This window comes from Rhinopithecus roxellana, chromosome 5, assembly GCF_007565055.1.
Source record: "Rhinopithecus roxellana isolate Shanxi Qingling chromosome 5, ASM756505v1, whole genome shotgun sequence".
Classification (NCBI taxonomy): Eukaryota; Metazoa; Chordata; class Mammalia; order Primates; family Cercopithecidae; genus Rhinopithecus; species Rhinopithecus roxellana.
Window position 1 is genome coordinate 82,409,537 of NC_044553.1, and position 25,021 is coordinate 82,434,557.

The following is a 25,021-nucleotide window of genomic DNA, read 5'->3' on the forward strand; positions in this document are numbered from 1 at the left end:
AAATATGTTTACTTTTACTCTCATTTCCCTAGGACTGTATTTTCCAAGTAAAACATTTAGATTTAATCCTTGCCTCAGCATATGTTTTCTAAGGAACCTGGGTACAGTAGATGCTAAAAGCCCACCCTACATCTTCTCGTCCCACTTGAGTTCACTTGCAGCCACAGTAGACAATCTCCATGCTCTGAGAGTTTACCACTTCACATGCTTATATCTCAGATATTCTTTTCCTCACAGCTTTCTCCTGAACCATGGAGTATTAATCAAAGGTATGTTTCACATGACTTCTCAGAAAGTGCACAGGGATGGCTCCAGTTGTACACAGAGAAAACCTATTCATTAGTCTACCCTGTTTTGTGCTTCCCCAGAAAACTAACTCCACTTAAATCCTGTCTCTGAGTCTGCTTTTTGGGCAATCCAAATTAAAACAGGAGGTAAGACTCTATGCTTGTTATAAACAGGTTAATTCTACCCACCAATCCTGATATAATTGACTGATACAGCTCTAATTAACTCAGTGAATATAAAATAACTATGCAGCTTTTCTTAAAATAAGAATATTGCAAAGTGCACTGCTTCTTGTAAAAATTTACAAGTAAAATAAGGTGACTCTAACAAATTAACTTTAAAATACAATACAGGATACCAACTTACCAGCAAAGCAGTGATAAAGGATTTATTCTATGAAGTGTATCAGGACAACAGGCTACCCATTTGGAAAAGTATACGATTAGATACCTATCTCATTCCTTATAGCAAAATAAATTCCACAATTAAGCATAAAATCTGAAACCAACATAATCCCAGAAACAATGGATTATTTCAAAGTAATCTCAAGCAGAAATACAAAACTCAGCAAATATAAAAGAACATTAGGCTGACAAATTTTATTTTAATCAACTTCAATGGTTTTTTTACCATAAAGCCTTTCAAAAAAGAATCAATAAACTGGAGCAGCTATCTTTTGTCTCCCTATGGATGTGTACACTTACAACATGTGGTGCTTTCTCTGATTTAACCAGATTGCATTCTTGGTTCACTCCTCTCTCCTTGTGTGGCTCCAGTAGCTGTCCTCTGCTTCTTTTTGCTAGCACATTGTTGGACCCTCTCCATCTCTATTCCTAGAGGACATCAAACCATAAAGGGGTAACCACAAAGTGACAGGCACACAAGTGGAACACTTACCATTTCATAAGGAATGCTTCTACGAAGATATAACATTTAACCTTTATTGAGAGAAGGAGTAGGGGCAGCATGGTAAACGGCATTTTGGGAATTGGAGATTTCATGTACAGAGAATATGCAGAGAATGACACAGCCAAATATATTGAAACATGAAATAGAAGATGTAAAGTTGGCAACACATAATGAAAAATGATATGCAATAGGTATTTTGACTCAATTTACAGAGTGCCATTCAGAAGTTAACTGATCAATACAAAGGGTATCTGACTCATTCTGTGTTTTCAAGAGACAGGCTTTTCAAAAACACGGAGAATAGATGGAGGAGAAGATACATTGGGGGAAGAAAAGACCAGCAAAGTGCGCCAGGTACAAACAGCAGCATTTTAAATATTCAAAGTTTAATTTTGAGCAACAGCTCCAGTAGTTTAAAAAAGAGGATCAGAATGACATCCCAAGGTATCAAAATATTATTTTTACTTTTCATAATTTCATGTATTTAATACTCCATTCAGATTCATGACTTCATTTAAGTATTTATTGAGTAGTAAGCACTGTGCAGTGTTCCAGCTATTGAGGATACAATGGTGAGCAAAACAGATGAAAACAATCCCGCCCTCATGGAGATTATATTTTGGTATGTGAAGCAAGCAAATGATCCAAAAGGATATCCAAACTGTCAAATTAAGACAAAAGGCTAGGAAGCACACAGGGAGCAAAATCAGGAAATTTCATCAGATAACAATTTGTTTATACTTAACAAAAATTCACTTATTTCTCTCTTTTGGTTACCAAATAAAAGAAGTTGGGGGGGACAAATATTATTATCACCCCTACACCTTTTCAGATTTTGAAGCAGAGCATCAGAAAATTTAAGTAATTTTCCCACATTGATAAATGTCAGTAGAGAGGTAAGCCTCACCCCTGGACTCTCTGATGCAGACACATCTCATGCCTTTCCCATAAGTCATCTCTGTGCACAAGAAACACAACAAGGACTAAAGTGAGGGAAGGATGTAGCTTTATTTGCTGCTTAAAACAATGAACAATAGATAGAAACATGTTAAGAATAACTTGAACTTAATGACAACTGTTTGTGATTCTGACGTAAGGGAAGATCTTTGCAGCTTTCTGGAGACGGTCAGAAATATGCTGTTTCAGGGATGTACTACCATTTCTACTGCCAAGAGACTAAAGTGTAATAATGCATGGAATATTAAATTAGAGACATTTTGTTAACCTGATGAATGAGCCTTAGTTTCTTTGGGACCAGAACATTGTCGTAGATACATAAGAAGCCCAACAGTAAACAGGAAAATCAAAACAGACAAAGAAGGAATCACAATCAGTGGCAAAAAACCTCTTTTCTTTGCAGATGCTGGACCACTGTCAACACTACCCCCATAGCCTCTGTGCAGGCAGTAGGGAGGGGACCACCCATAGCCACAGTGGCAGTGATGTTGGTTATTGCAGATCCCCTTCATGTTGCAGGTCTCAGGAAGGCAGACGTGTGACAAGACAGACAGACTGACACACTTCTTGTGGATGCAGATCTTTCCTGGGCCACACACAGTACCATCTTTCACGTCACCAATGTCAGGTATGTTCATCCTTAAATGATAGTCAATACCCCAGCAGGTGACGCCATTGATACGAGTGTGCTGCAAAGTAAAATGATCTTGGAGAAGAGGAATGTCTCTCACATTCTCACATTGAACTCTCCCACAAAAGACATCAGAGATATGACATTTTAGGTATGTTGTGCCATTTATACCACAGTGACCAAAACGGTTTCCCTGAGAGTTGATTTCTTTATAGCAATTCTGAGATGCACTTTTTGCATCTTTACCAAAAATCTCCCTGCAATGCTGGTCATGGTTATTACATCTCTTTTGATAGCAGTAGGCACTGTCACTACAGGGGAACCCATCCTGCACATATCTATCTTCTGGACACTGATGGGATGTTCCATTGCACCATTCTGGGAGGTCACATTCATTGACCTCTTGTCTACAGAGTTCCCCTGATGGCATGAACTTGCAGTCTTTGCAACAAAGCCCAAAAGCACAGGCAGCCCCAGGCCTTAAAGTGCAGTTCAACAGACAACAGGCATCTTGTTCACACTGCTGTACGGATCCACAGTCACACTGCTCTTCTCTTTCAACCACACCATTCCCACAGCGCTTTAGCAGTAAAGATTTCCCCCAATCTTGGAGGATTATGCAGACATGATCCCTGGTTTAAGGTGGTCTTCATAAAATCAGCATAACTGCAGTTGGTGAATTTCTCTGTTGGCACTCTAAAAGTATTCATGATGCAACCTCTTTCCCCACAAAAACAGAATTCTTCATCATGCTGCATACCCAAAATATGACCTAACTCATGGGCCACAGTGTTGGCAAAAAGAGACCAGGTATCTCCTTGAAAATTATCAACTCCACAATCAATAGGTGGACGACATATTCCTGCAATGTAGGCTAGACCAAGTATACTTATAAGTGAATTTTTAATGAACATATGTGCAGCATCATGCTGTAGTTGGGAAAGACTGATTTGTTTCCATTGAGAGAAATCGTTCAGGACCTGTTCCATGCTTGTCATTGGGAAAATATTTCCTTGATTCCAAATTTCAATTCCAGTCAAAATTACATAAGTACCTAACTGCTTATACATGGAATCCACTATGTTGACAACAAGAAATACATCCTCTTGTACCTTTGAGATGTTGCTTTGAGAGTAAATGAAGAAATCATGGTTCACCACAACAACTAGCTCCAGAAACCATGCATGGGTCCACCAGTCACCAGCAGATTTTGGTTCCAGAGCTGAGTTCTCAGCCTCTTCAAATGCCAACTGTTGGCGTGCTACTTCCTTCTCTGTTAAGCCACATCTCATAGCTGGGAATTGTGTCTCGTTACTGTTTATCTCATAAACCAGGTGTTCAAATGTGGCAGAGTGCCTGATGGGTTCAATTTCATAGGTGAGGCCATTTATTTGTAATATACCTCGAAAGCCCCCAAAACAAGCACTGAACACAGCCAGAGACTCAGGGACCCCCTCCACGTAACCATGATAGTAACAGTCATCTGGGATGAAGGGCTGATCCTCCAGGAGGGCACGCTCATCTGTGTAGGTGAACACTGGGAGGTGTCTAGAAACCAAGAGCTTCTTGACCCTCATATGAACAGTGTGTCTCTGGCCCCCGAACTGCAGTCTATAGGAGAGCCATCCAGGAGCCTTTGCACTTCTGCCCCTGCTGATCACCTTCAAGGGGATCACCACTTCTGGGGAAGTGAAATGCTGGGAGGGCCCAGCCTGACAGTAGCCAGAAATGGACAAAAACACCCCAAGCCAGAGCAGCAGAAGAGTGACCCTGATGTACACTAGGGTCCCATCCACTGCCATTATGAAGTTGTCGTCATGGAGCCATCTGTCCAGAGCAGAAGAGGACAAGGTGTGAGGCACTTCTGGTCTGGCTCCTCCCTCTAAGCTGCTCAGGATGCAGGGCTGACCCTATGGATCTGTGTCCTGGCAGAGTTAGATCAGAACTGCAGTGCTGGAAGTAAAAATAAAAAGATGGGTTGGAAAGGTGATAAGTAAGGGATCAGGAAAGAAAAAGAATGGAGTGGTGAAAAACTGGTTGATGAATCAAGAAAATACTTTGGATTTGCTTTTAGTAAATAAGGGTGGGAAGTTAGGGGGTATAGAAAAGACAACATTGGCCACGTGGTGATAATAGTTGAAGTTGGAAGATTGGTACTTAAATAGTTATCTCAGTCTTTACAGGCAGTATGAAAATGTCCATAATAAAAAGTAAAAGCAAAAGTAAAGAAACTTAAGAGTAGGGTGACTGTATATCTCAATTTGTCCAAGATAATATTAGTTTATGCCTGTTGCCCTTGCAATAACTATTGATAGTGTCTCCTTTGACTGTCCAAACTGGAGATATCAAAAACAATCACAATTCTGTGTCAGGTTGCATCAGTCTTATGATTTACTTTAGTTTCTTTATCTCAAAGTTATTTACTATTCCTCATTGTATTCATCTTTACTCATAACTTCATTAGACTGAAAGATTCTTTACTGCATGGTTTATGATTTTCTTTCATTTTAGTATCCTCTGTAATGCCTCATAGAGCTCTGTGTACAATGAAAAGTGGAAAGAGGGAGGAGGAATTGTGAAATGTCTTGGATTGTAAGTGAATGCTACTAAAATGTATTCATATTGTAGTACAATTTTTAGAAAAGAAAAAAAATTCAGGAAACATTGACATCATTTAAGGGTAAGGAGAGAATAATGTTGTTCTCTCCAGTTAGCCATAGGAGAAACCCAAAGACAAAAGCAAAAGTTTTCAGAAGAGAAAATGAGAATCGGTGCAGTTTAAAGGTCTTGGGAAAAGGAACTCTTGTCTTATTAGGGCAAAACCGTTGGAGAGTCTGGCATTTTAGGATTGCCAGGGAAGAGTCCCAATGTTTGCTCAAATATATTTACCAAGAGTGTTTGAAAGTAGGGAATTTCTGCACCTGCCATACAGTCTGGCTGGCAATACTTATCTATTTCTTTTTCTATTTATTAAACAAGTCTTTATGTGTTTGGAGCATATAAAGTGCAGGACATTGTTCTAGATATTAGAGAAAGAAAATCAAAATACAGAGCATTAAATTATCAATTTAGTGCAGAAACTTGTGGCAGGAGCAAGAATAAGCTTCAGGAGGTCTATAATATTGTATACGATATTTTATATATTTCATGACTTTTTTTTTTTTTTTGCTGAGGAGAGTGTCCGTCTATATATTTCATCATAGTCTCAAATGACTGTCAAAAGTGAGGCTAATAAGCACTGAGTATGTGTAGGCACAACCAAAAAACAGACAATTATAATATAATATGATAAAAACCAGATAACAAAGTTTATGCTTCAGGGATCCTCATTGTACAGACCTCTATAAAGACCCTGTAAGGGGCTCAGCAATGGACTTTATGAAAGTCATATAATTATAAGTAATCAAAATTAGTCACTCTACAAGAAAAATCTCAAACACCCTGAAATATTACATCGCACACATAAAAGACTTAATAAAGGTTTTCTAAAATTTGACAATAGTAAATTTAATTATTTATCTCATTACCAATAACAAGTTGTGAAGCTGAATTTTCTTTTCTAAACTATTAATAATAGAAACTAAATTTCTATTAAACATACTAGGGAAAGGCAAATGCCTTTCAGTTCTTGCTATAGAAATTATAACAAAATAATTCTCTTAAGGGAGGCAATTAAATAAGAAGCAATTTGAAAACTGTAGGGAAAAGGTATCATGGAAGTGAGTCAGGAAGTTGATTAGTATAAATATGAGGGGATTAAATTTTGTGATGTTTATGGCGTTTTCAACCTTTTAATATTTATAATTCGTTGCGGTTTCTTTCTTATGCTAAATAGATCCTCATTTTCATACTTATTTTCTACAATGGTAACTTGGTATTGTTTTTCTCGAAGTGGGCCCTCATCTTGTAGGTGCATCAGGCCCAAAAACTTAATTTCATCTCTGACTGTGATCAATGTATTGATGAAGGTAGGTGCCATTTCTTATAAGAACAAAAAGGAAAAGCATTTAAATCAAGCTAATCTAAGAAGACTTACATAGAAGATATAAAAATGAACATGCCTGACCCAACACCAATCATCTCCTGGATTTTGAATCCATTTCTAATCAAATGCTTTCTTTGCCCTGATTCAAGTTTCCTTATATTCTCTTCTTATAACTTCCCTTGTGCTTTCCAGAGTCTTCCTTTAAAGACAAAAGGAGGGAGAGAAAGAGAGAGAGAAAGAGCGAGAGAGAGAATGAACCAACTCCATCCTGAACCTCTTCACAGAAAGCTCCCTACATCTACCTACCTTATTAAACCTGAGCTTTAATAGAATTTACTGCTTGCCTAAAGGCTTCCTCTTGAGAAACCCCATCCTCAGAAGTCACATGTACCACAAGGTCCAGAGTTCCTGTTCTCCACAGCCCACAACATCAACACCAAATCATTTATCCTGCAATATCTGACTACACTATTTTTCAGATGTCTCTTCAACCACCCTTATCACACTTGGACAAAACTGAAAGGCTCTGGCCCCTGACTAATAAAATTATTTTCCACCAAAAATCCTACCCTCATCTTAAAGTACTATTAGCAAGTATATAGACAACCCATCTGAAAACAAGACAGGGATAAAAAAATTTTTTTTTTAACCTCTTCAATTCATCTTCAGTGTAATTCAGCCCACCCACTCATAGTCATAATGTATACCTTGTCAACACACAATTTCATATATCCTAAGCAATTTACCAACAATTTTAGTTCTCCCAGCTCTCCCCCTTACTTCTGCTATACCTGTTTCTCAAACTCAGAGAACCCACTTTTCTTTCATCGTCTCCCATTTCACTCAAAGTTCTTGTCTTCCAATCCATTGGAGCTCTCCTACCAGTTTAATCCCTTCAAGCACTGTATGCCAAAATCTTTAACTCTCTAAAGTCCTAACTGTGACAGAGATTGTTGGGGGGTGGGGAATGGGCAGGAACTGCATTAAATCTTCACATACTTTCTCCACTCCTACATCAAAGCCACCAATGCTACTCTGGGGAAAAAAAAAAAAATAAATCCCAAAACCATTGTGTTTGTGAAAGGCTTAAAAAGAGAATATAGAAATCAAAACTGAACTGGCTTGTCCTGGATCCCCAGCCTAAGGAATAAAGATATAAAATCCAGTAGATATTTCAAAACTTTCTATGCCACATTGCTGTTTTCTTTATTCTCCTGGATATTGCATTCGCACCTCCTCAATATTCTGAGTTTCATCATTTATGTATAGTGCCAGTAGCTGAAAATCCACTCTCATTGTCTCTCAATCACAGTAGAGTTAGTTAACCAAGTACCTTTCCTTTCTAATATAAAGTATTTAAGGTTTTTTTCTTTTCTTGTCCTAGATTGGCTATGTGGATGCTGGAAGATGGGGAAAACTTGTTTCAGTCTGAATATTATCCTTGCCATCAACTTGCCTAAAGAGGCTGGATTCATCCGGGCGGTTTTCACTGCTGCAAGTTAGGCACCTTATTCCACGAGGTGCAAGTAGCATGGAAGAGAAAAGCAAAGTTCATAGACAAAACTTCCAAGAACAAAGATCTCTGAATTGGGAGGAAATTCTAACTGCCAGATTTGCTCTCGGTATCTCTCTTGATATGTTTTCTGCTTATTATGGAGTGACAGTTGTTGTGGTTGGGAGGATTGAAAATGGGAAGCACTAATCAAAGATATAATGTTGTGGAAAGGACTGATAAGCCACACAAACTCGTATCATATTATTCTTTTTTTGGAGCTCAGCATGAGAGCAGGCAATAACAGGAGAATAACTTCAAAAATATCTGTAAGCCAGATTCATTGTCTTCATTCCTAGGACTTACAGAGACCAAAGCTCCTGAAGTACCATCATTCTACCAGGGATACTGTGAGGTGGTACCACTCTAAATCCATGTCCTCTAGCATCAGTGGACTGTCAAGTGAGCCAACAGCCCTCTTCTGCATGTGTGATAAACTCTTCCTTTCCCCACAGCAATTTCAAATTCATCAAGACCCCTGTCTACCCATCTTCCCTCTTATTCCAATGCCCTAATGCACTGTTTTCCTATCTGTCTGTCACTAATATCTGTCCCATTAGAGTCATGGAAGTAATTCAGCTGGTTATAGCCTGCAGTTGTTTTCCTTAAGGGAATAGAACAGAAATATCAGAAGGCATCCCTAGAAGATCCTTAGCAACTCTTGCACACACAGTGCCAAATATTTGGGTGTAAGTGTGTGTAAGGCCACTAGTGTCACAGTATAAAATGGATTTCTTTCTCTGGAGTATGATATATATATATATATATATATATATATCAAATTCAAAGACAAAATGGTTTCTAGGCCTTTCACCATCTGAATCCACCTACATCTACCTCTTCTCTACCTTACTCCCTCTTTAGTCTCATTAGCCCGTCATAGTTCCAGATCATCTCTCCCACCTACTTGAGGACTGTTTCTATCAATTTTCCCTACTCTCAACTGCATCTTCATCTTCTACTACTTTATCTATTCCTCACTGGCAATTGGGGTGACTACCTCATCCTGATTTTCCCAGGACAGTCCTGGTTTTAAAACTGAAAGTCCTGCACCCAGCAATCCCCTCAGTCCCAACCCAACTGGAATAGTTCATCACCCTACCTACACCCATGCTCAAGTCACTCATATCTTTAAAAATGAAAACAAAACCAAAATTCAGAGACTTCATAGCATCCAGTGGACTACTCTGGATACCAAATTATGCATAGAACCAAACTTGATGACTTACCATCAGAAGAAACAGTAGTTTCCACAGGCCATTTCTGTGTAGATGGTTTATACCACCCTTTATCAATGGTTTGTAACTGAGGCCACAGAGCAAAGGGAAACATAAGCCCTCTCCCTTTTGTCTCTCAGGTGAATAAATTCTAGATTTAGCTACTTAGCAACAAGGAACTTTCAATTCTACAGAAATAATAATAGACTCTCAAGAATATCTTGCTCTCATCCTGCCATTTCTATACTCATTTCCAAATTCAATACAGTTGGAATTGGGTTGTTTCCTTACCTCCAGTCTATGAACCCTGACAGCACAGGTTCGTAATTTTGCTCATCCCATTGCATTGGTCTAGACTGTCTAATCATTTTTCCCATTGAACTGAATTATGGTAACTTTCTAGGGCAAGATCAAATTCCACTTCCATTATCAAATCTTTCCTAAATAATCCAGAAAACATTAACATCCTGTAACTCTCTTTATAACTATAATATGCAATACATTTTTGTGTGACAAGATTTATATCCTTGCTATTTTCTGTTTTATACGTGAGTTTAAAAATTGCATCTCCTATTAGACTGTAATGTTTTGGAGAAAAATATGCTTAAAATGGTTGCTGGAGAATTTATGGTATAGTGTTTGTTAAAATATATGGGCCGGGCGCGGTGGCTCAAGCCTGTAATCCCAGCACTTTGGGAGGCCGAGACGGGAGGATCACGAGGTCAGGAGATCGAGACCATCCTGGCTAATACGGTGAAACCCTGTCTCTACTTAAAAATACAAAAAACTAGGCGGGCGACGAGGTGGGCGCCTGTAGTCCCAGCTACTCGGGAGGCTGAGGCAGGAGAATGGTGTAAACCCGGGAGGCGGAGCTTGCAGTGAGCTGAGATCCTGCCACTGCACTCCAGCCTGGGTGGCAGAGCAAGACTCCGTCTCAAAAAAATAAATAAATAAATAAAATAAAATAAAATAAAATAAAATATATAATCAATACGGTGAGTTCAATATATAAAAACTACATAGGATAAGGACTAATTTAATAAAATATTAACTCTAACTTTGGGAGTTTCTGTTTTAGATTCTTGTCAACTCTTAATTTACCTGGTAGAATCAGAGCCTCATGAGATAACCATCAATTAGAAGCAGTTTTAATTACAGTCCTCTTCCATTTCCTGCTGGAAAAGATTCTACTATTTATGCTGGTTTCTTTAGAAATCTGAAGAGGTTCGTTTTTATAAACTGTTTTGCTTATATAGGCAAAACTGGAGACACTTCTGCCTTAGGAGGGGTAGATACAAAGAGGTTTGTCTTCCGCTGGACTCAGTGGATAACCTCTGCTTTTATACCAGACATCACTTACAATTAAGTATACGTAGCCCCAAAAAATGAGAGTAGAGGAAACCACATACATTCAATCATGGGAAAAGCTTAGTAGCAAGCCAGTAGCACTAGTAAGCAGAGCAAAGAAACCCTATGCAGGGAGAAAGATAACTAAGGAAGAATAGAATGCCTGCTTCAACAGAATAGTAACCTGCAAGATCTACAGGTAGGAAAAGAATGAAAGCTTCTGAAAGCAGCTTGGCTTGATCTCTCTAGCTGTAAGAAGGAATAACATTTATTTCTTCTTCTTCTTCTTTTTTTTTTTTTTTTTTTTTTTTTTCTGACAGGGTCTCACTCTATCACCCAGGCTGGAGTGCAGCTGAGATAGGGTTTCTCCGTGTTGGTAAGGCTGGTCTCAAACTCCTGGGCTCAAGTGATCTGGCCTCCCAAAGTGCTAGGATTACAAGTACCCAGACAACATTTATTTCTTTGTAGAATCACCACTAAGAACTTCTGGTTCCAGAAAAGATAGAATAGACACATTTCTTCCTATTACTCCTAGTAAGTACAGTAAGTCCTCAATGTCATGAATAGGTTCTTGGAAACTGCAACTTTAGGTGAAACAATGTACAGTAGGTACTGAAATAACATTGTTTTGTCCAATGTGTTTCATTATAACACTGATGAGACAAATAAAAATTTGTTTTGTTGTATGTTACTTTGCATTGTTAAAGTCACAGTTTCTGAGAACCTATTGCTGATGTGAGGACTTATTGTGCAAGTAAAAACACTGTATTTTAAATAGAAAACAAACATAAGAAGGTTAAGAAAGGTAGAGAAAATCATGCAGAGAAGCTGCCTACCCTGGGAGCTAAGGAATAACATGGTGGTGAATCCAGTGAGTTTTCTTTTAACCTCAAGCAAACTGGAGAAGCCTATAACATTTTAATGTCAACAGACATAGAACAAAAAGATAAGCATTTTGAGACAGCCATCATGAACTGCTTCAATGAGCAATTACAAATATGACTAAAATGAAAAAAATACAAACTTGGAGCAAAAAAATGAGAAAGTCTCAGGAAAGAAATATAAAATATAAAGATGAAAATAATAGAAATTTTAGAACTGAAAAGTACAATAACCAAATCCAAACTCACTGGATGACTCAACAGCAGGATAGAGAATAGAGAAAAAAATCAGCAAACTTGAACATAGAGAAATAGTTAATACCAAATGTTTTGTTAGATTTATACCTAAGTATGTCATTTTTTGGGAGGTGTTAACATAAACGGTTACATTCCAAAGAGATCAAATCAGATCTGTACAAAATTGTTTATTGTGGGATAATGTGTACTACCAAAGCTTTGTGTACAATTCTAATTCCATCATTGGAAAGCTATTAAGTAAACAGCAATGCTTCTACATCATGAATAATATGCAGTCATAAATGAAAAAGGATTATCTCTTTACATTAATATTCAATGATTTCCAGGGTCAGTAAGTTTAAAAAACAAGATTAAGAGAAGTATATGTGGCACACTACATTTTGTGTAAGGAAGGAGAAAAAGGAGAATTCTGAGAAGATGACAATGGTGAGACTTGGATCCGTCTATTAGGAAAGATAGAGCTGATAGATGCAGGAGGCAGATAAGGGAAACTGCCCATGGTCTTGCCTGAGCAGGCTCACAATGAACTGGGGGCCCGTATATTCACTGGAAGAATGGGGTGGAGCCATCAGGAATTCACATCTTATGCTGGGGGAGGGGCCCAGCCTCTTCAGCTTGTGTGAAGTGGCCTGGTCTTCAATCTGTGAGGTGGTAGCATGTTGGCGGGACCCCTTCTTTCTTTGCTGAGCTTTGTTTTTGCCTAATAGATCTACCCTCCTCATCCTTCAATTTGTCCAAGTGCCTAATTTTTCCTGGTTGTGAGACAGAAACCTGGATTTCAGCTGAACTAAGGAGCAAAAAATCCTGCATTTGGTAGCCCGTTAGAGGGACATGAGGAGGGGCGAGTAAAGTGCAGACCCAAAAATCTCTTTCCCTTTCATTTCTGAGCCTTTTTGTCCTCACACTTCTTCTGAGGGTAGAGGAAACTGCCTGGGCCCCAAGGCAGCCTCAGGGTTCCATGCCCTGCACCAACAGCTGGCCAGCGTTCCTGTCACATACCCATGGAGTCTTCCCCTCCCCTGGCTAAGGGGTCCAGCTCAGTCCAAGCCCCAGGGAAGAAACAGCAATTAAAAGTTTCTCTCCCAGTTGAAGAAACTCATTTGCATAAGAGTAAGAGGTTTCTTCCCCAGGCATCTTTTTCTTTTCTCCATTTTTTCAGCAATTAACACAGCCCAGCATTTAGGTTATTTTTTCCTTTCTCTACCAGGTCAGAAGTTAACTTTTATGTGAAAGGCTTTTTTTTTTTTTCCCTTTCAGAAGATGTTTTACTAGATTGGGACCCCAATTCAAAGATACTCTTTTCTATCCCTTGTTGGAGAAGGACTCAAATCCACAGCTTCACCTTAGCATTCAGCTTATAAGGAGTCCATGCAATTCAACACCCCAGAAACATTTTTTACCCAAACTCAATTCCAAGTTCAGGAACTCAAAGGCTACTGACAGCAGGGGAGATAGGGCATATGTGGGTAAGAGAAGATAATTCCACCCCCTAGACCCCTCTGTTAACATGGGTGAAAGCTGCTTTGATACCCATGGGTGGTAACCTGTTGTGGCTGCCGGAACTCAGAAATACCAGGATGGAAGAAAGAAAGAGACATGCCTTGCTTTCTCTACCTCATACACCCTGGGTGTTCGCTAGGAAGAGAGGGAACCAGGGACACCCGCTCCCCTCTTTCTAGATGAGTAGCCATTCATCTTCAGTCTGCACCTCTTTGAATGCATCCTGAGTCCTGGGGCTCCTTTTAAAAAATGCCATATTTTTCCTTTTTCCTCCTCTGTCCTCTGTTCACAGATGGATGCTTGTGTCCCCATGCTGCAGGACCCTCCCCTCAGATGTAGCCTCCAAACTGGGAAAAGTTAACTTCCCAAGCCTTAAACTAGTTGTCTTGGGATTGAGCTCAGTGGGGAGGGAACACAGAAGCCTGACATGCTGGCAAAAGGGTAAGAGGGTTTTTTTTTTTAAGCAGTTGAGCTTTTGCCCCCCCCCCCCCCCCCCCGTGCAAACTGGTAAAGGGAATGATAAGGATCACTGTTTATATTCTCTGTAAAGTTTTAATTATGAAAAAGGATTCGGGAGGTTGGTCTTAAGCTGTAGCCAATCTGGTGTGCTTTGCATGCCTCTCTATATGGTTCTCTAAGAAAGAGAGGTACCTTAGGATGGGATGTAGGCCTAGGACTCCATAGGCCTTCTGCTCGAGCCACCCTGGAAAACTGGTCAGTCAGTGGCAAACTTTGCTGAAGGCCTCCATCATATTTTAGGTACTTAGAAGCATGACCTGTAACCATGTGGCAGTGCTTTGTTTTAGCCTCTGCCATTTACAATGGTGGCCCAGGTTCAGTCCTGGCTTAGGGAATGAGTCCTTTCTGGTTTGATATCTGTGTGACCTTTACCATTTGTTGATTCTCTTCCCTTCCATGAACCACCTTGAATTTTCCTTTCTGTGAGCACCTGGGAAGCTACGTTTCATAAAGTTCAAAAGTTAGAAATATTGACTGCTTGGCATGGCCAAAGTTGCATAATAAGGGATTTAAAAGGACTTTCTTAAAGAGTGTTCATCTTAACTAAAAGTGGATATCCAAGTTATAGGTATATTTAAAAGGCCTTTATGTTTTTCTCTTCTTGGATCTTGTTTTGCTGGAAAGTTTTTTTCTCAGTCAGGTGAATTCTTTTTCTCCATTTTGTCTTGCCACCCTTAAGGCATGCATGAGAGGCCCTAAAATAATTTCTGATGGCCTGGGGCTTCTTGGGAAAAACAGAAAAGGTGCCACAGATTCCATTTTGGGAGAGACCCCTGGAGGCCTAGGAATTGGAGGCAGATGAATCCCTCTCAAAATCTGATTTTGTCTTCCAGCTATACCTGTTTTTTAGGCCCTAGAAACTGCATGCTTTCCTAGCCATGCTCTTAAAGGGACCACTCAGAGGTGAACAGTTCAATTAGGAGATTGCAGAACTGAAAATCTGATAACTACTGGATCTGCTTCTGCTTATCTGTGTGGTTATATAGGTGTAGTGTGTGATGTCTATTTTTAAAAAGAGCTCTAATTAATTGACTTAAAGAAGGATAAACACTAGGATCAAATATTTTTGAAGAAAAAATAAAAGCTATAATGCCTTTTAGTAAATGTGACTTTAATCATCAAGAAATAAAAAGAGACTTATGGATTCTGAACCCCCAAAATTTGAGACAGGTCTCAGTTAATTTAGAAAGTTTATCTAGCCATGGTTGAGGATGCAGCCATGACACAGCCTTAGGAGGTCCTGAAGACATGTGCTTGAGGCACAGCTTGGTTTTATACATTTTAGGGAGACATGAGACATCAATCAATATATGTACATCAGTTCCATCCAGAAAGATGGAGACAACTCAAAGCAAGGCCCCCCCACTGGGGGCTTCCAGGTCACAGGTAGGTGAGAGATAGATGGTTGCATTTTTTTGAGTTTCTGATAAGTATTTTCAAACGAGGCAATCAAAATATGCATCTATCTCTGTGACCACAGAGATGACTTTGAATAGAATGGGAGACAGATTTGCCTTCAGTGGTTCCCAGCTTGAGGGGTCCCAAGATATTTTCCTTTCACATTTCCCCCCTTTTCTTTTTAAAAACCTTTGGATAAAGCATTTTTACAAGGAAATGAGTCTCTCTGGTCTTGTTTCATGTGATCTCTCATGGTTAGGATGGCTTATTTCTAGATGTGTAGGTCGCAATAGCTCATTTTTACCAGGCTGTAAAGTCTCATATCCTGTGAAGAGAAAATAGTGGTGTGATGGTTAGTATTGAGTGTGAACTTGATTGGATTGAAGGATACAAAGAATTGATCCTGGGTGTGTTTGTGAGGGTTTTGCCAAAGGAGATTAATGTTTGACTCAGTGGGCTGGGAAAGGCAGACCCACACTTAATCTGGGTGGGCACAATCTAATTAGCTGCCAGCCCAGCTAGAATATAAGCAGGCAGAAAATTGTGAAAAGAGAGACTGGCCTAGCCCCCATCCTCCTGTGCTGGATGCTTCCTGCCCTTGAATATCAGACTCCAAGTTCTTCAGTTCTACAACTTGGACTGGCTCTCCTTGCCCCTAGCCTGCTGATGACCTTGTGATCATGTGAGTTAATGAAGCAGAAAATGTAAAAAGAAAAATAAGTAAAGGGAAAAACAAGTACTTTTGTACTTGGCTGACTCACTCCAATGCCAACAATAGGCAGAGCCCTAGTGGGGCCTTGATAATACTATCTGAAAAGCCAGAGCCCAAAGGAATGAGCTCCAGAGACTCTCCCAACATCTCCCCAACCCAGAGCAAGGATAAGAAAAACAAGTTGTTCTTACCAGTTTTCCCCTTTGAAATTCTTTCCCTATACCATTATCCTTTGATCTGCTCCCACAACTACATTTGTAACTATTTCTGCAAGTTTGCAAGGATTTTGTAAGTTCCTGTTTTCTAGCTGTGCAGTATGGCAATGGTCACAAGACATGCCTGAGTTGTAAAATCTGTCACTGTTTCATGAACTGCCTTTTTTCTGCTTCTGTAAGCTTGCTTACCCACCTTATGGGTTTCACGCCCTTTTCAGATGTATGTATAAAAGTCAAGTCCTGTCTTTGTTTGGTGCTCAGCCTTTGGATATGAATCCGCTGAGTTGGTGACCACCTAATAAAATCCTCCTGTTCCACCCATTGCTCTCTCTGGTCTCCTGATTCCCACAACATTTTGGTGAGCCGGCCAGGAGTGGAGATGACAGGTTTGCTGTCTCCTTTGCCTGTGGGTCTAGGGCCCTGGGCTGGGGAAGACCCGTGACCTCACATGCCACCGGGGTATCTCAAACCTGGAGAAGGAAGCAGCTCTCCCACGACTCAGGGCCCCTCCCTGACAGCGCAACAGAACCTAAGGGGCTACAGGACAATTCCAGGGATAGCGCACTATAGGAACATGGTAAGGTTTGGGCCTGAGGCAGGACCCATCCCATAAGGACGGAAGGGGAGCCTGATCACCTCCTGGGGTGTACCTAGTACTCCGACCCAGGACGCAAGAGTGGCTCTCTAATTAGGAAGAAACCTACACCCCAACCAGGAAAGAGGAACTGGGAGCGGGGAGGTGTGTGAATGCGTGTGAAAGAGGTGGTTTCAAAAGGAACCTATGTGGGGAGTGAAGTGTGTGGGGCCACAGGTTTCTTAGCATAGACCATACGCCCCGAGTGAAGTGTGGGACCGACCAATACTAATGGCAAACTTCTTTTGGGGCTACCACATACGGCTTATGGAAGTGCCCCACAATTTAGTAATTGTGGGGTCCGGGTCTGGGGTTTATACAAACCTTTCGATGCTAAGCTAAGTGGCATCTGAAATACTCCCATGAGGGGGATGGTCTAATTAGTCTGAAGCAAAAGTAAAAGAGTGAGTGAATTGTGCCATAATTGGGAGGAGATGGGAGGGAAGTCGTCAAAACCCACCCCATTAGAATGTATGTTAAAGAACTTCAGGAAAGGTTATGCAGGATATTATGGGATCAAGTTGACCCCCAAGAGGTTGAGAACTCTCTGTGTAATAGAGCGGCCCTTTTTTAGTGTCAGATGGCTGGCCTAAGGAACTATAGATAGGGAAACAATTGGCTGTATATTAAGATCACTGGGACTGGAGGACAGCCAGGGCATTCAGACCAATTTCCTAACATTGACTCATGGCTAAATATAGTCCAAATTTGACCTGCACGGCTGCAGCCCTGCCTGGCAGCTTATTGCAAAATGCTGGTAGCTCAAGCCGAGCCTAAGATAAAAAAAGAAAATCAGTTTTGCTGTCAGCTACAGAGACAAAGGGAAAGCAACAGGAAAAACTAGTATTGCAGGAATCACCAGAGGAGATAGAAATTCCTCCTCCATATACCCCAATCTACTCCCCTTTACCAAGGTTGGGCCCTGAGCAGCCAGACTCAGATGACGATATGCCCAGGCTACACCCCAAAGGGAGAAATCTGAGCCCTCACCCCAGGAGGTCAAGAAGGAAGTTCAGGATGATCAAGCAGGCCGCCTTTGATCTGGCCACACCAGAACTTTGCAGATGCCCCTCTGAGAAACCCGGGGATCCATCTATTATGATAAACAGGGCCAGGTCCAAAGGGGACAACGAACTTCATTTACCAGCCATCTGACACAACGTAGCACACCATGAAAGTTCCACAGAGACCAGGAGTTGTGTAATACATATACACAATGGAGTACTATTTTCCTTATCCATTCGTCTGTTGAGGGACACTAGGTTGCTTCCAAATGTTGGCTATTATGAATAGTGCTACAATAAACACAGGAGTGCAGACATCTCTGATATACTGATTTCATTTCCTTTGGCTAAATACCTACCAGTGGGATTAGTGGATTTTATGGTAACTCACCTTCAGTTTGTTGAAGAACCTCCAAACTCTTCTCCATAGTGGTTGTACTAATTTACATTCATGCCAACAGTGTACAAGGGTTCCCTTTCCTCCACATCCTCACCAGGATTTGTTATTGCCTGTCTTTTGGATAAAAGCTATTTTAACTGGGATAAAAAGATATCTTATTACAGTTTCGATTTGCTGATGACTGATGATGTTGAGCATCTTTTCATATACCTGTTTGCCATTAGTATGTCTTCTTTTGAGAAAGGTCTATTCAGATATTTTGCCCATTTTTAAAATAGAAATATTAGATTTTTTCCCTATAGAGTTGTTTTGAGCTCCTTACATATTCTGGTTATTAATCCTTTGTCATATGAGTGGTTTGAAAATATTTTCTTCCATTCCGTGGGTTGTCTCTTCATTTTGTTGATCGTTTCCTTTGCTTTGCAGAAGGTTTTTAACTTGATGTGATCCTGTTTGTCCATTTTTGCTTTGATTGCCTGTGCTTTTGGGGTATGACTCAAGAAGTTTTTGCCCTGAGCAGTGTCCTGTAGAGTTTCCCCCAATATTTTCTTGTAGTAGTTTCATAGTTTGAGGTCCTAGATATAAGTCTTTAATCCATTTTTTTTGTCTTTTTTTTCCCCCTTTCTGCGGAGAACGGGGTCTCGCTATATTACCCAGGCAGGTCTCGAACTCCTGGGCTCAAGCTATCCTCCTGCCTCTGCCTCCCTGAGAGCTGGGATTACAGGCGTGAGCCACCGCACCCGGCCTTTAATCCATTTTTTAAATTTTTGTATATGTTGAGAGATAGAGGGTCTAGTTTCATTCTTCTGCATATGGACATCCAGTTTTCCTAGCACCATTTATTGATGAGACTCTCTTTTCTCCAATGTATGTTCTTGGCACCTTTGTCAAAAAATTAGTCCTTTGTAGATATATGGGTTTACTTCTGGGTTTTCTCTTCCATTTGACTGGTGTATGTGACTCATTTTGAGCACATCAGCAATGTCAGTGAGAACAGCTGAGAGGAATTCAGGCAGTAGAACTAATACACTAGTGACTACAGCAGGTGATGAGACAGCAAATGACAACTGCAGTGTGACCTTTAGCAAGTGACTGAGTTTAAGTTTCATCATCACTAAAATTCATTCATTCATTCAAAGCCTATTATAAGGCCAGACACGATGGCTTATACCCATAATCCCAGCCCTTTGCGGGGGTCTGAGGCAGGAGGATTGCCTGAGGCCAGGAGTTTTAGATTGGCCTGGGCAATGCAGCAAGACCCTATTGCTACAAAAAATAATTTAAAAAAATAAAAAGAAAGCCAAGTTTGTGTTGGCAACTCTTATAGGTACTGGAGATAAAGCAGTGAACAAGAAGCAGTGGGGCAGATGGCACAGCAAATGCAAAGATCTAAACTGAATCAAATGTATTTGTTTGAGAAACAGAAGAAAGTTCAGTGTAGATGTAATGAATGAGGGAAGGGGGTTGTGGTAGTAGATGAGTTAGGGAGCTTGACAAAGGCAGATTATCTGGTCTTAGAGGCAATGTTAAGGATATTGATTTTTTTTCTACATGAGATGGAAATGACTGAAAGATTTAGATTGGGGCATGACATGATCTGATTTACATCTTTGTAAGGTTGCTCCAGCTGAGGGAAGAATAGATAGGAGGTATCGAGTGAGCAGCAGAAAAAACTTTCAGAAAGAACAGTAGAAGTAGTGGCAATACATACTTGTGGTTTGTAATAAGCTGGTAGTATCAGAGATGGTCAGATAGACTGTATTTCATACATAGCAACAAGTATACTTTTGATGGGTTGAATGTAGAATGCAAGGGAAAGAAAGGAATCCAAAGCTGTTCTTAAGATATTCATATGAACTGAGTAAACTGAGTTACTCAAGGAAGGGGAACAGCTAAGGGAGGTATCAGTTTAGGGGTATAAGGGTTAGGAATTCTCATTTTATCATAATTTAAGATGCCTGCTAGGCATCTATATTTTGAGATGTCAGGTAGACAACTGGGTTACATAAGACTGAAGCTCAGTGAAGAGACATGACAGCTGGCATATTAATGGCATTACAGCCAGGGGTCTGAATTAGACTTCTTATAAAGATAGCATACATATACAGAAGAATAAAGAGTACCAATCAAAAAGGAGAATAGAAGATAAAATAATTGTAAATGCTTTGTGGATACCTGCTGTCATCAATAGCTGGGGTCAGCAGTGCAACTTTCTGCAAGAACTTGAAAATTAAAGCAATAATACTGCTATCAGATCTAAACTTTAAAATCAACATGTAATGGGCCAGAGCAGAGATATGCAATGCCAAAGGTTGTGACTTCACTGGAATCTGTGCTATGGGCTGTGTTGTATGCCTGCAAAATTCATCTGCTGAAGTACCTCAGAATGTAACCATATTTGGAGAAAAGGTCTTTAAAGAGGTAAGTAAGTTAAAATGTGGTCCTTAGGGTGGGCCCTAATCTAATATGAATGGTGTCCTTATAAGAAGAGGAAATTTGGAAACAGACATGTGTGCACACAGAGGAAAGACCATGTGAAGACAGAGGTACAAGATGGCCATCTGCAAGCCAAGGAGAGAAGCCTCTGAGGAAACCAACTCTACCAGCACCCTGATCTTGGACTTCCAGATTCCACAGCTGTGAAAAAATAAATTTCCATTGTTTAAATTACACAGTCTCTAGTATTAGTTACAGTAACACTAATGAACTAATATCATCTGATTAAATGTAATAATAATACAATAAAGAAAAAAGTTTGTCAATCAGAAAAGAATTTCATCACCTAAGGAAGCATAGAAAAAATAAAATATGCAGGAATTTGAAACTAAATAGGTAAAGGCAAAAAGTTGGAACGAATGCTATGTCAAAGGAGAGGTGGATGAGTCTCAAATACAAACATATTCATGAGTTGGTCATCAAAGAGGCTGATAGAATAAAATACTGAAGTAGGAGGGGACTGAAGCAGACAAGAGAGATTAGAAAGACAAAGTGAATATATGACAGGAAGTGTGCAAAAATAGAGCAAGGTGTGATTAAGGTGAGGCAAGGTTTCCACTAATTTTGTGAATGATAGACTGAAGTTGCCACTTCGTTCCATATTTTTTACATAACTCAAGGTCATAAACAGAAAGGTTAGTTCAGACAGAAAGTGTCACTTCTTGTGTCAGAGACTACCAATGGCATCCCAATATCCATTCTCCCATTTTCAGTTGATAATAATAACCTTGATTTTTATGGTTGGCACATTTCCATCCCTGAGATTACAAGAAGTCTGTGACATTTCCAGGAGGTCTTCTTTGCCTTTCCTTCATTACCTTCCTGAAATGTAGATATGATGAAGTTCCAAATCCATTTTAAGCATCTTGGACCATGAAGTAGAGGCCTGATTCCGTAATTTTTCTCAATTGTTTCCTCTGAGTAGAATCTCATTTTCTCTGTCATTTGCTTTCCTACATATTAAAGCTCCCTCATTGTTTTTTTTTTAATTTATTTACTTTTATTATTTTTTAATAGAGATGGGGTCTTGCTCTGTTACCGAGGCTAGAGTGCAGTGCTTCAATCATACCTCACTGCAGCCTCAAACCCCTGAGCTCAAATGATCCTCCCGCCTCAGCCTCTAGAGTAACTGGGACTACAAGCATATCACCATGCCCAGCTAGCTTCCTTGTTCTTCCGTTGTTACTGGAAAGGGATCCTGATCCAGACCCCAACAGAGGGTTCTTTAAACTTGTGAAAGAAAGAATTTGGGGCAAGTCCATAGAGTAAAGTGAAAGCAAGTTTACGAAGAAAGTAAAGGAATAAAGAATGGCTACTCTGTAGGCAGAGCAGCCCGAGGGCTGCTGGTTTGCTATTTTTATGGTTATTTCTTGATTATATGCTAAACAAGGGGTGGATTATTCATGAGTTTTAGGGGAAATGGGTGGGCTATTCCTGGAACTGAGGGTTCCTCCCCTTTTCAGACCATATAGGGTAACTTCCTGATGTTGCCATGGCATTTGTAAACTGTCATGGCACTGGTAGGGGTGTCTTTTAGCATGCTAATGCATTATAATTAGCATATGATGAGCAGTGAGGATGACCAGAGGCCACTTGAATCGCCATCTTGGTTTTGGTGGGTTTTGGCTGGCTTCTTTACCACATTCTTTTATTAGCAAGGTCTTTGTGACCTGTACCTTGTGCTGACCTATCTCATCCTGTGACTTAGAATGCCTAACCTCCTGGGGATGCAGCCCAGTAGGTCTCAGCCTTATTTTACCCAGTCCCTATTCAAGATGGAGTTGCTCCAGTTCAAAAGCCTCTGACACCATTATTCCCATACTTCTATTAGGGAATAAAGGCAATTTACACACCCCATCTCTCACTCTACTTACTACCAGTATTTCCTCAACTTGTTTAGGATACTTTTTTCTTTCACTGCCCTACGTATTTCGTTTGAAGCTGTGTGCCCAGATGAAAAGGACAATTTTCCCAGGTACTGAGAGGTGATTCCCTCACCCCCACCCCCACAGTGGTCTAAAAGAAACTCTGTGTTTTTTTTCCTTACAAATCTCCTCATTGATGACTTCTTGATTTTCCCCCATTTATATTTGATCTTTTCTCTCTTGGCATTCCAATGTCATTTATTTTATTTTATTTTCTTTCTTTATTTTTTGAGATGGAGTCTCGCTCTGACACCCAGGCTGGAGTGCAGTGGCACGATCTCTGCTCACTGCAACCTCTGCCTTCTGAGTTCAAGCGATTCTCCTGCTTCAGCCTCCCATATAGCTGGGACCACAGGCTCACACCACCACACCTGGCTAATTTTTTTGCATTTTTAGTAGAGATGGGGTTTCACCATGTTGGCCAGGCTGCTCTCGAACTCCTGGCCTCAAGTGATCCGCCCACCTCGGCCTCCCAAAGTGCTGGGATTATAGGTGTGAGTCACGGCACCCAGCCCCCAATGTCATTTATTTAAATTTTACTTTTTTTATTTATCATTCTCTGCCTTTTATAATGATAATTTTATTCACTCATCCAACCAACGTATAAAGAGCTACTATCAATCCCATTTTAAGATGGGGAAACAGAGTTCAGAGATGTAGGATTCCTTGCTCAAAGACAGACAAGTTTAAGGGAATGGAATGGAAACTTGAGCCCAGGTTGTAAGTCATAATCTGTGTTATTTCCACTGTCCCATCTTTTTTTTTGGAGACGAAGTTTTGGTCTTGTTGCCCAGGCTGGAGCACAATGGCACAATCTCGGCTCACTGCAAGCTCCACCTCCCGGGTTCAAGCGATTCTCCTGCCTCAGCCCCCCAAGTAGCTGGGATTCTAGGCGCCCGCCACCACGCCTAGCTAATTTTTTGTATATTTAGTAGAGACAGGGTTTCACCATGTGGACCAGGCTGGTCTTGAACTTCTGACCTCAGGTGATCCACCCGCCTCAGCCTCCCAAAGTGCTGGGATTACAGGCATGAACCACTGTGCCCAGCCTCCATTATTCCATCTTAACTTCTCTCAGAGTGAGCAAATAAGAGGCCTTCCTGCCGAATCTGCCTCTATCTCCTTCTGTTTGGTAAACATAGTTGCTGCTGCTTTGGTTTTTTCCTATAAATTTGAATGTCTTTATATTGGCCTTGCACTTTCTACTCCTCTAAGATCCCCACCAATCCCTGTGGTCTAACTCCAGGTTGCTTCACAAGGTTGTCACCTTCCTGGTTCTTTAGGCTTTTGTGTTTTTGACCCCTGAAGTTTCATTCAGGTTCAGTTTGGAATGTCTCATTCCAAAAGTCAGGAAGACTGGCCTAAAGTGATACCTAAGTCGTGCGTTAACCTTATTGTAAGAGTTAAAACATTAAAAAGACTGAATTTTCCCAGTTGCCAAAAGGATGAGCCATTCCCCCACCCGCCTTTCTTAAACAATTTTCTTGAGCAAATTGTAATTATAATCCGCGCGCGTGTGTGTGTGTGTGTGTGTAACTTTTTAAAAGCTAAATAAGCCTCTTGTCAGATAAAACTCAGGAATCTTTTTTCTTCAGGTCCCAGGAGCTAACTCCTTGAAATGTAAGTATCAAGGTAGACAGTGCCCCTATGATCCACGCTCGCGGGAGTTACCCTAAGCGCCTTGCTCCAAGCCGTAAGTACCTGTTTGTCACAGAGATAACGTTTTATTTTTCCTTTGGATAAAGGCAATTAACCAACACAGACGGCCACTCCAACGGTGAACTACCAAAAATTGAATACCAAACCATGTTAACTCGTCTTACATGAGAACGTGCGTGTGCTTTAGCTACAGAAAAGGTGAGATTTTTGTCTCTCTTTGCAATCTCATTAGTGGATTGCCTGTGACACTCATTCCAGTCTGGTTCAATGTTTACAGAATAATACAACTTTTTTTTCTTTTCTAAATTTGTGGAGATTTTCTAGGATGGCAGGGGATTTTTTTAAAAATTTTTTCTCGATAATATCAATTTATTTAGGTCCCTTACTTTTACTAGCCACCCCCTTCCCACCTCCTTCCAATGGCAAATAAATTAGAATAACTTGCCCCTTGCTCACCTCATGCGGGGCCTTGGGAACTGGTGAGAAACTGCAATCCGTTGGCGGTAGGAACCACGATGCCCAGCATTCCCAGCG

At 40.5% G+C, this 25,021-nt stretch overlaps 1 protein-coding gene across 1 annotated transcript; it reads right to left on the reverse strand.

Moving 5' to 3' along the window:
- Positions 1–2,092: 2,092 nt before the first annotated feature.
- ADAM21 (ADAM metallopeptidase domain 21) lies at positions 2,093–25,011 on the reverse strand. The gene is given in 3 exon segments (XM_030930384.1): positions 2,093–3,374; positions 3,376–4,738; positions 24,944–25,011. Coding segments are annotated over 2 exon segments (2,169 nt in total). The 5' UTR covers positions 4,588–4,738; positions 24,944–25,011; the 3' UTR covers positions 2,093–2,417.
- Positions 25,012–25,021: the final 10 nt, after the last annotated feature.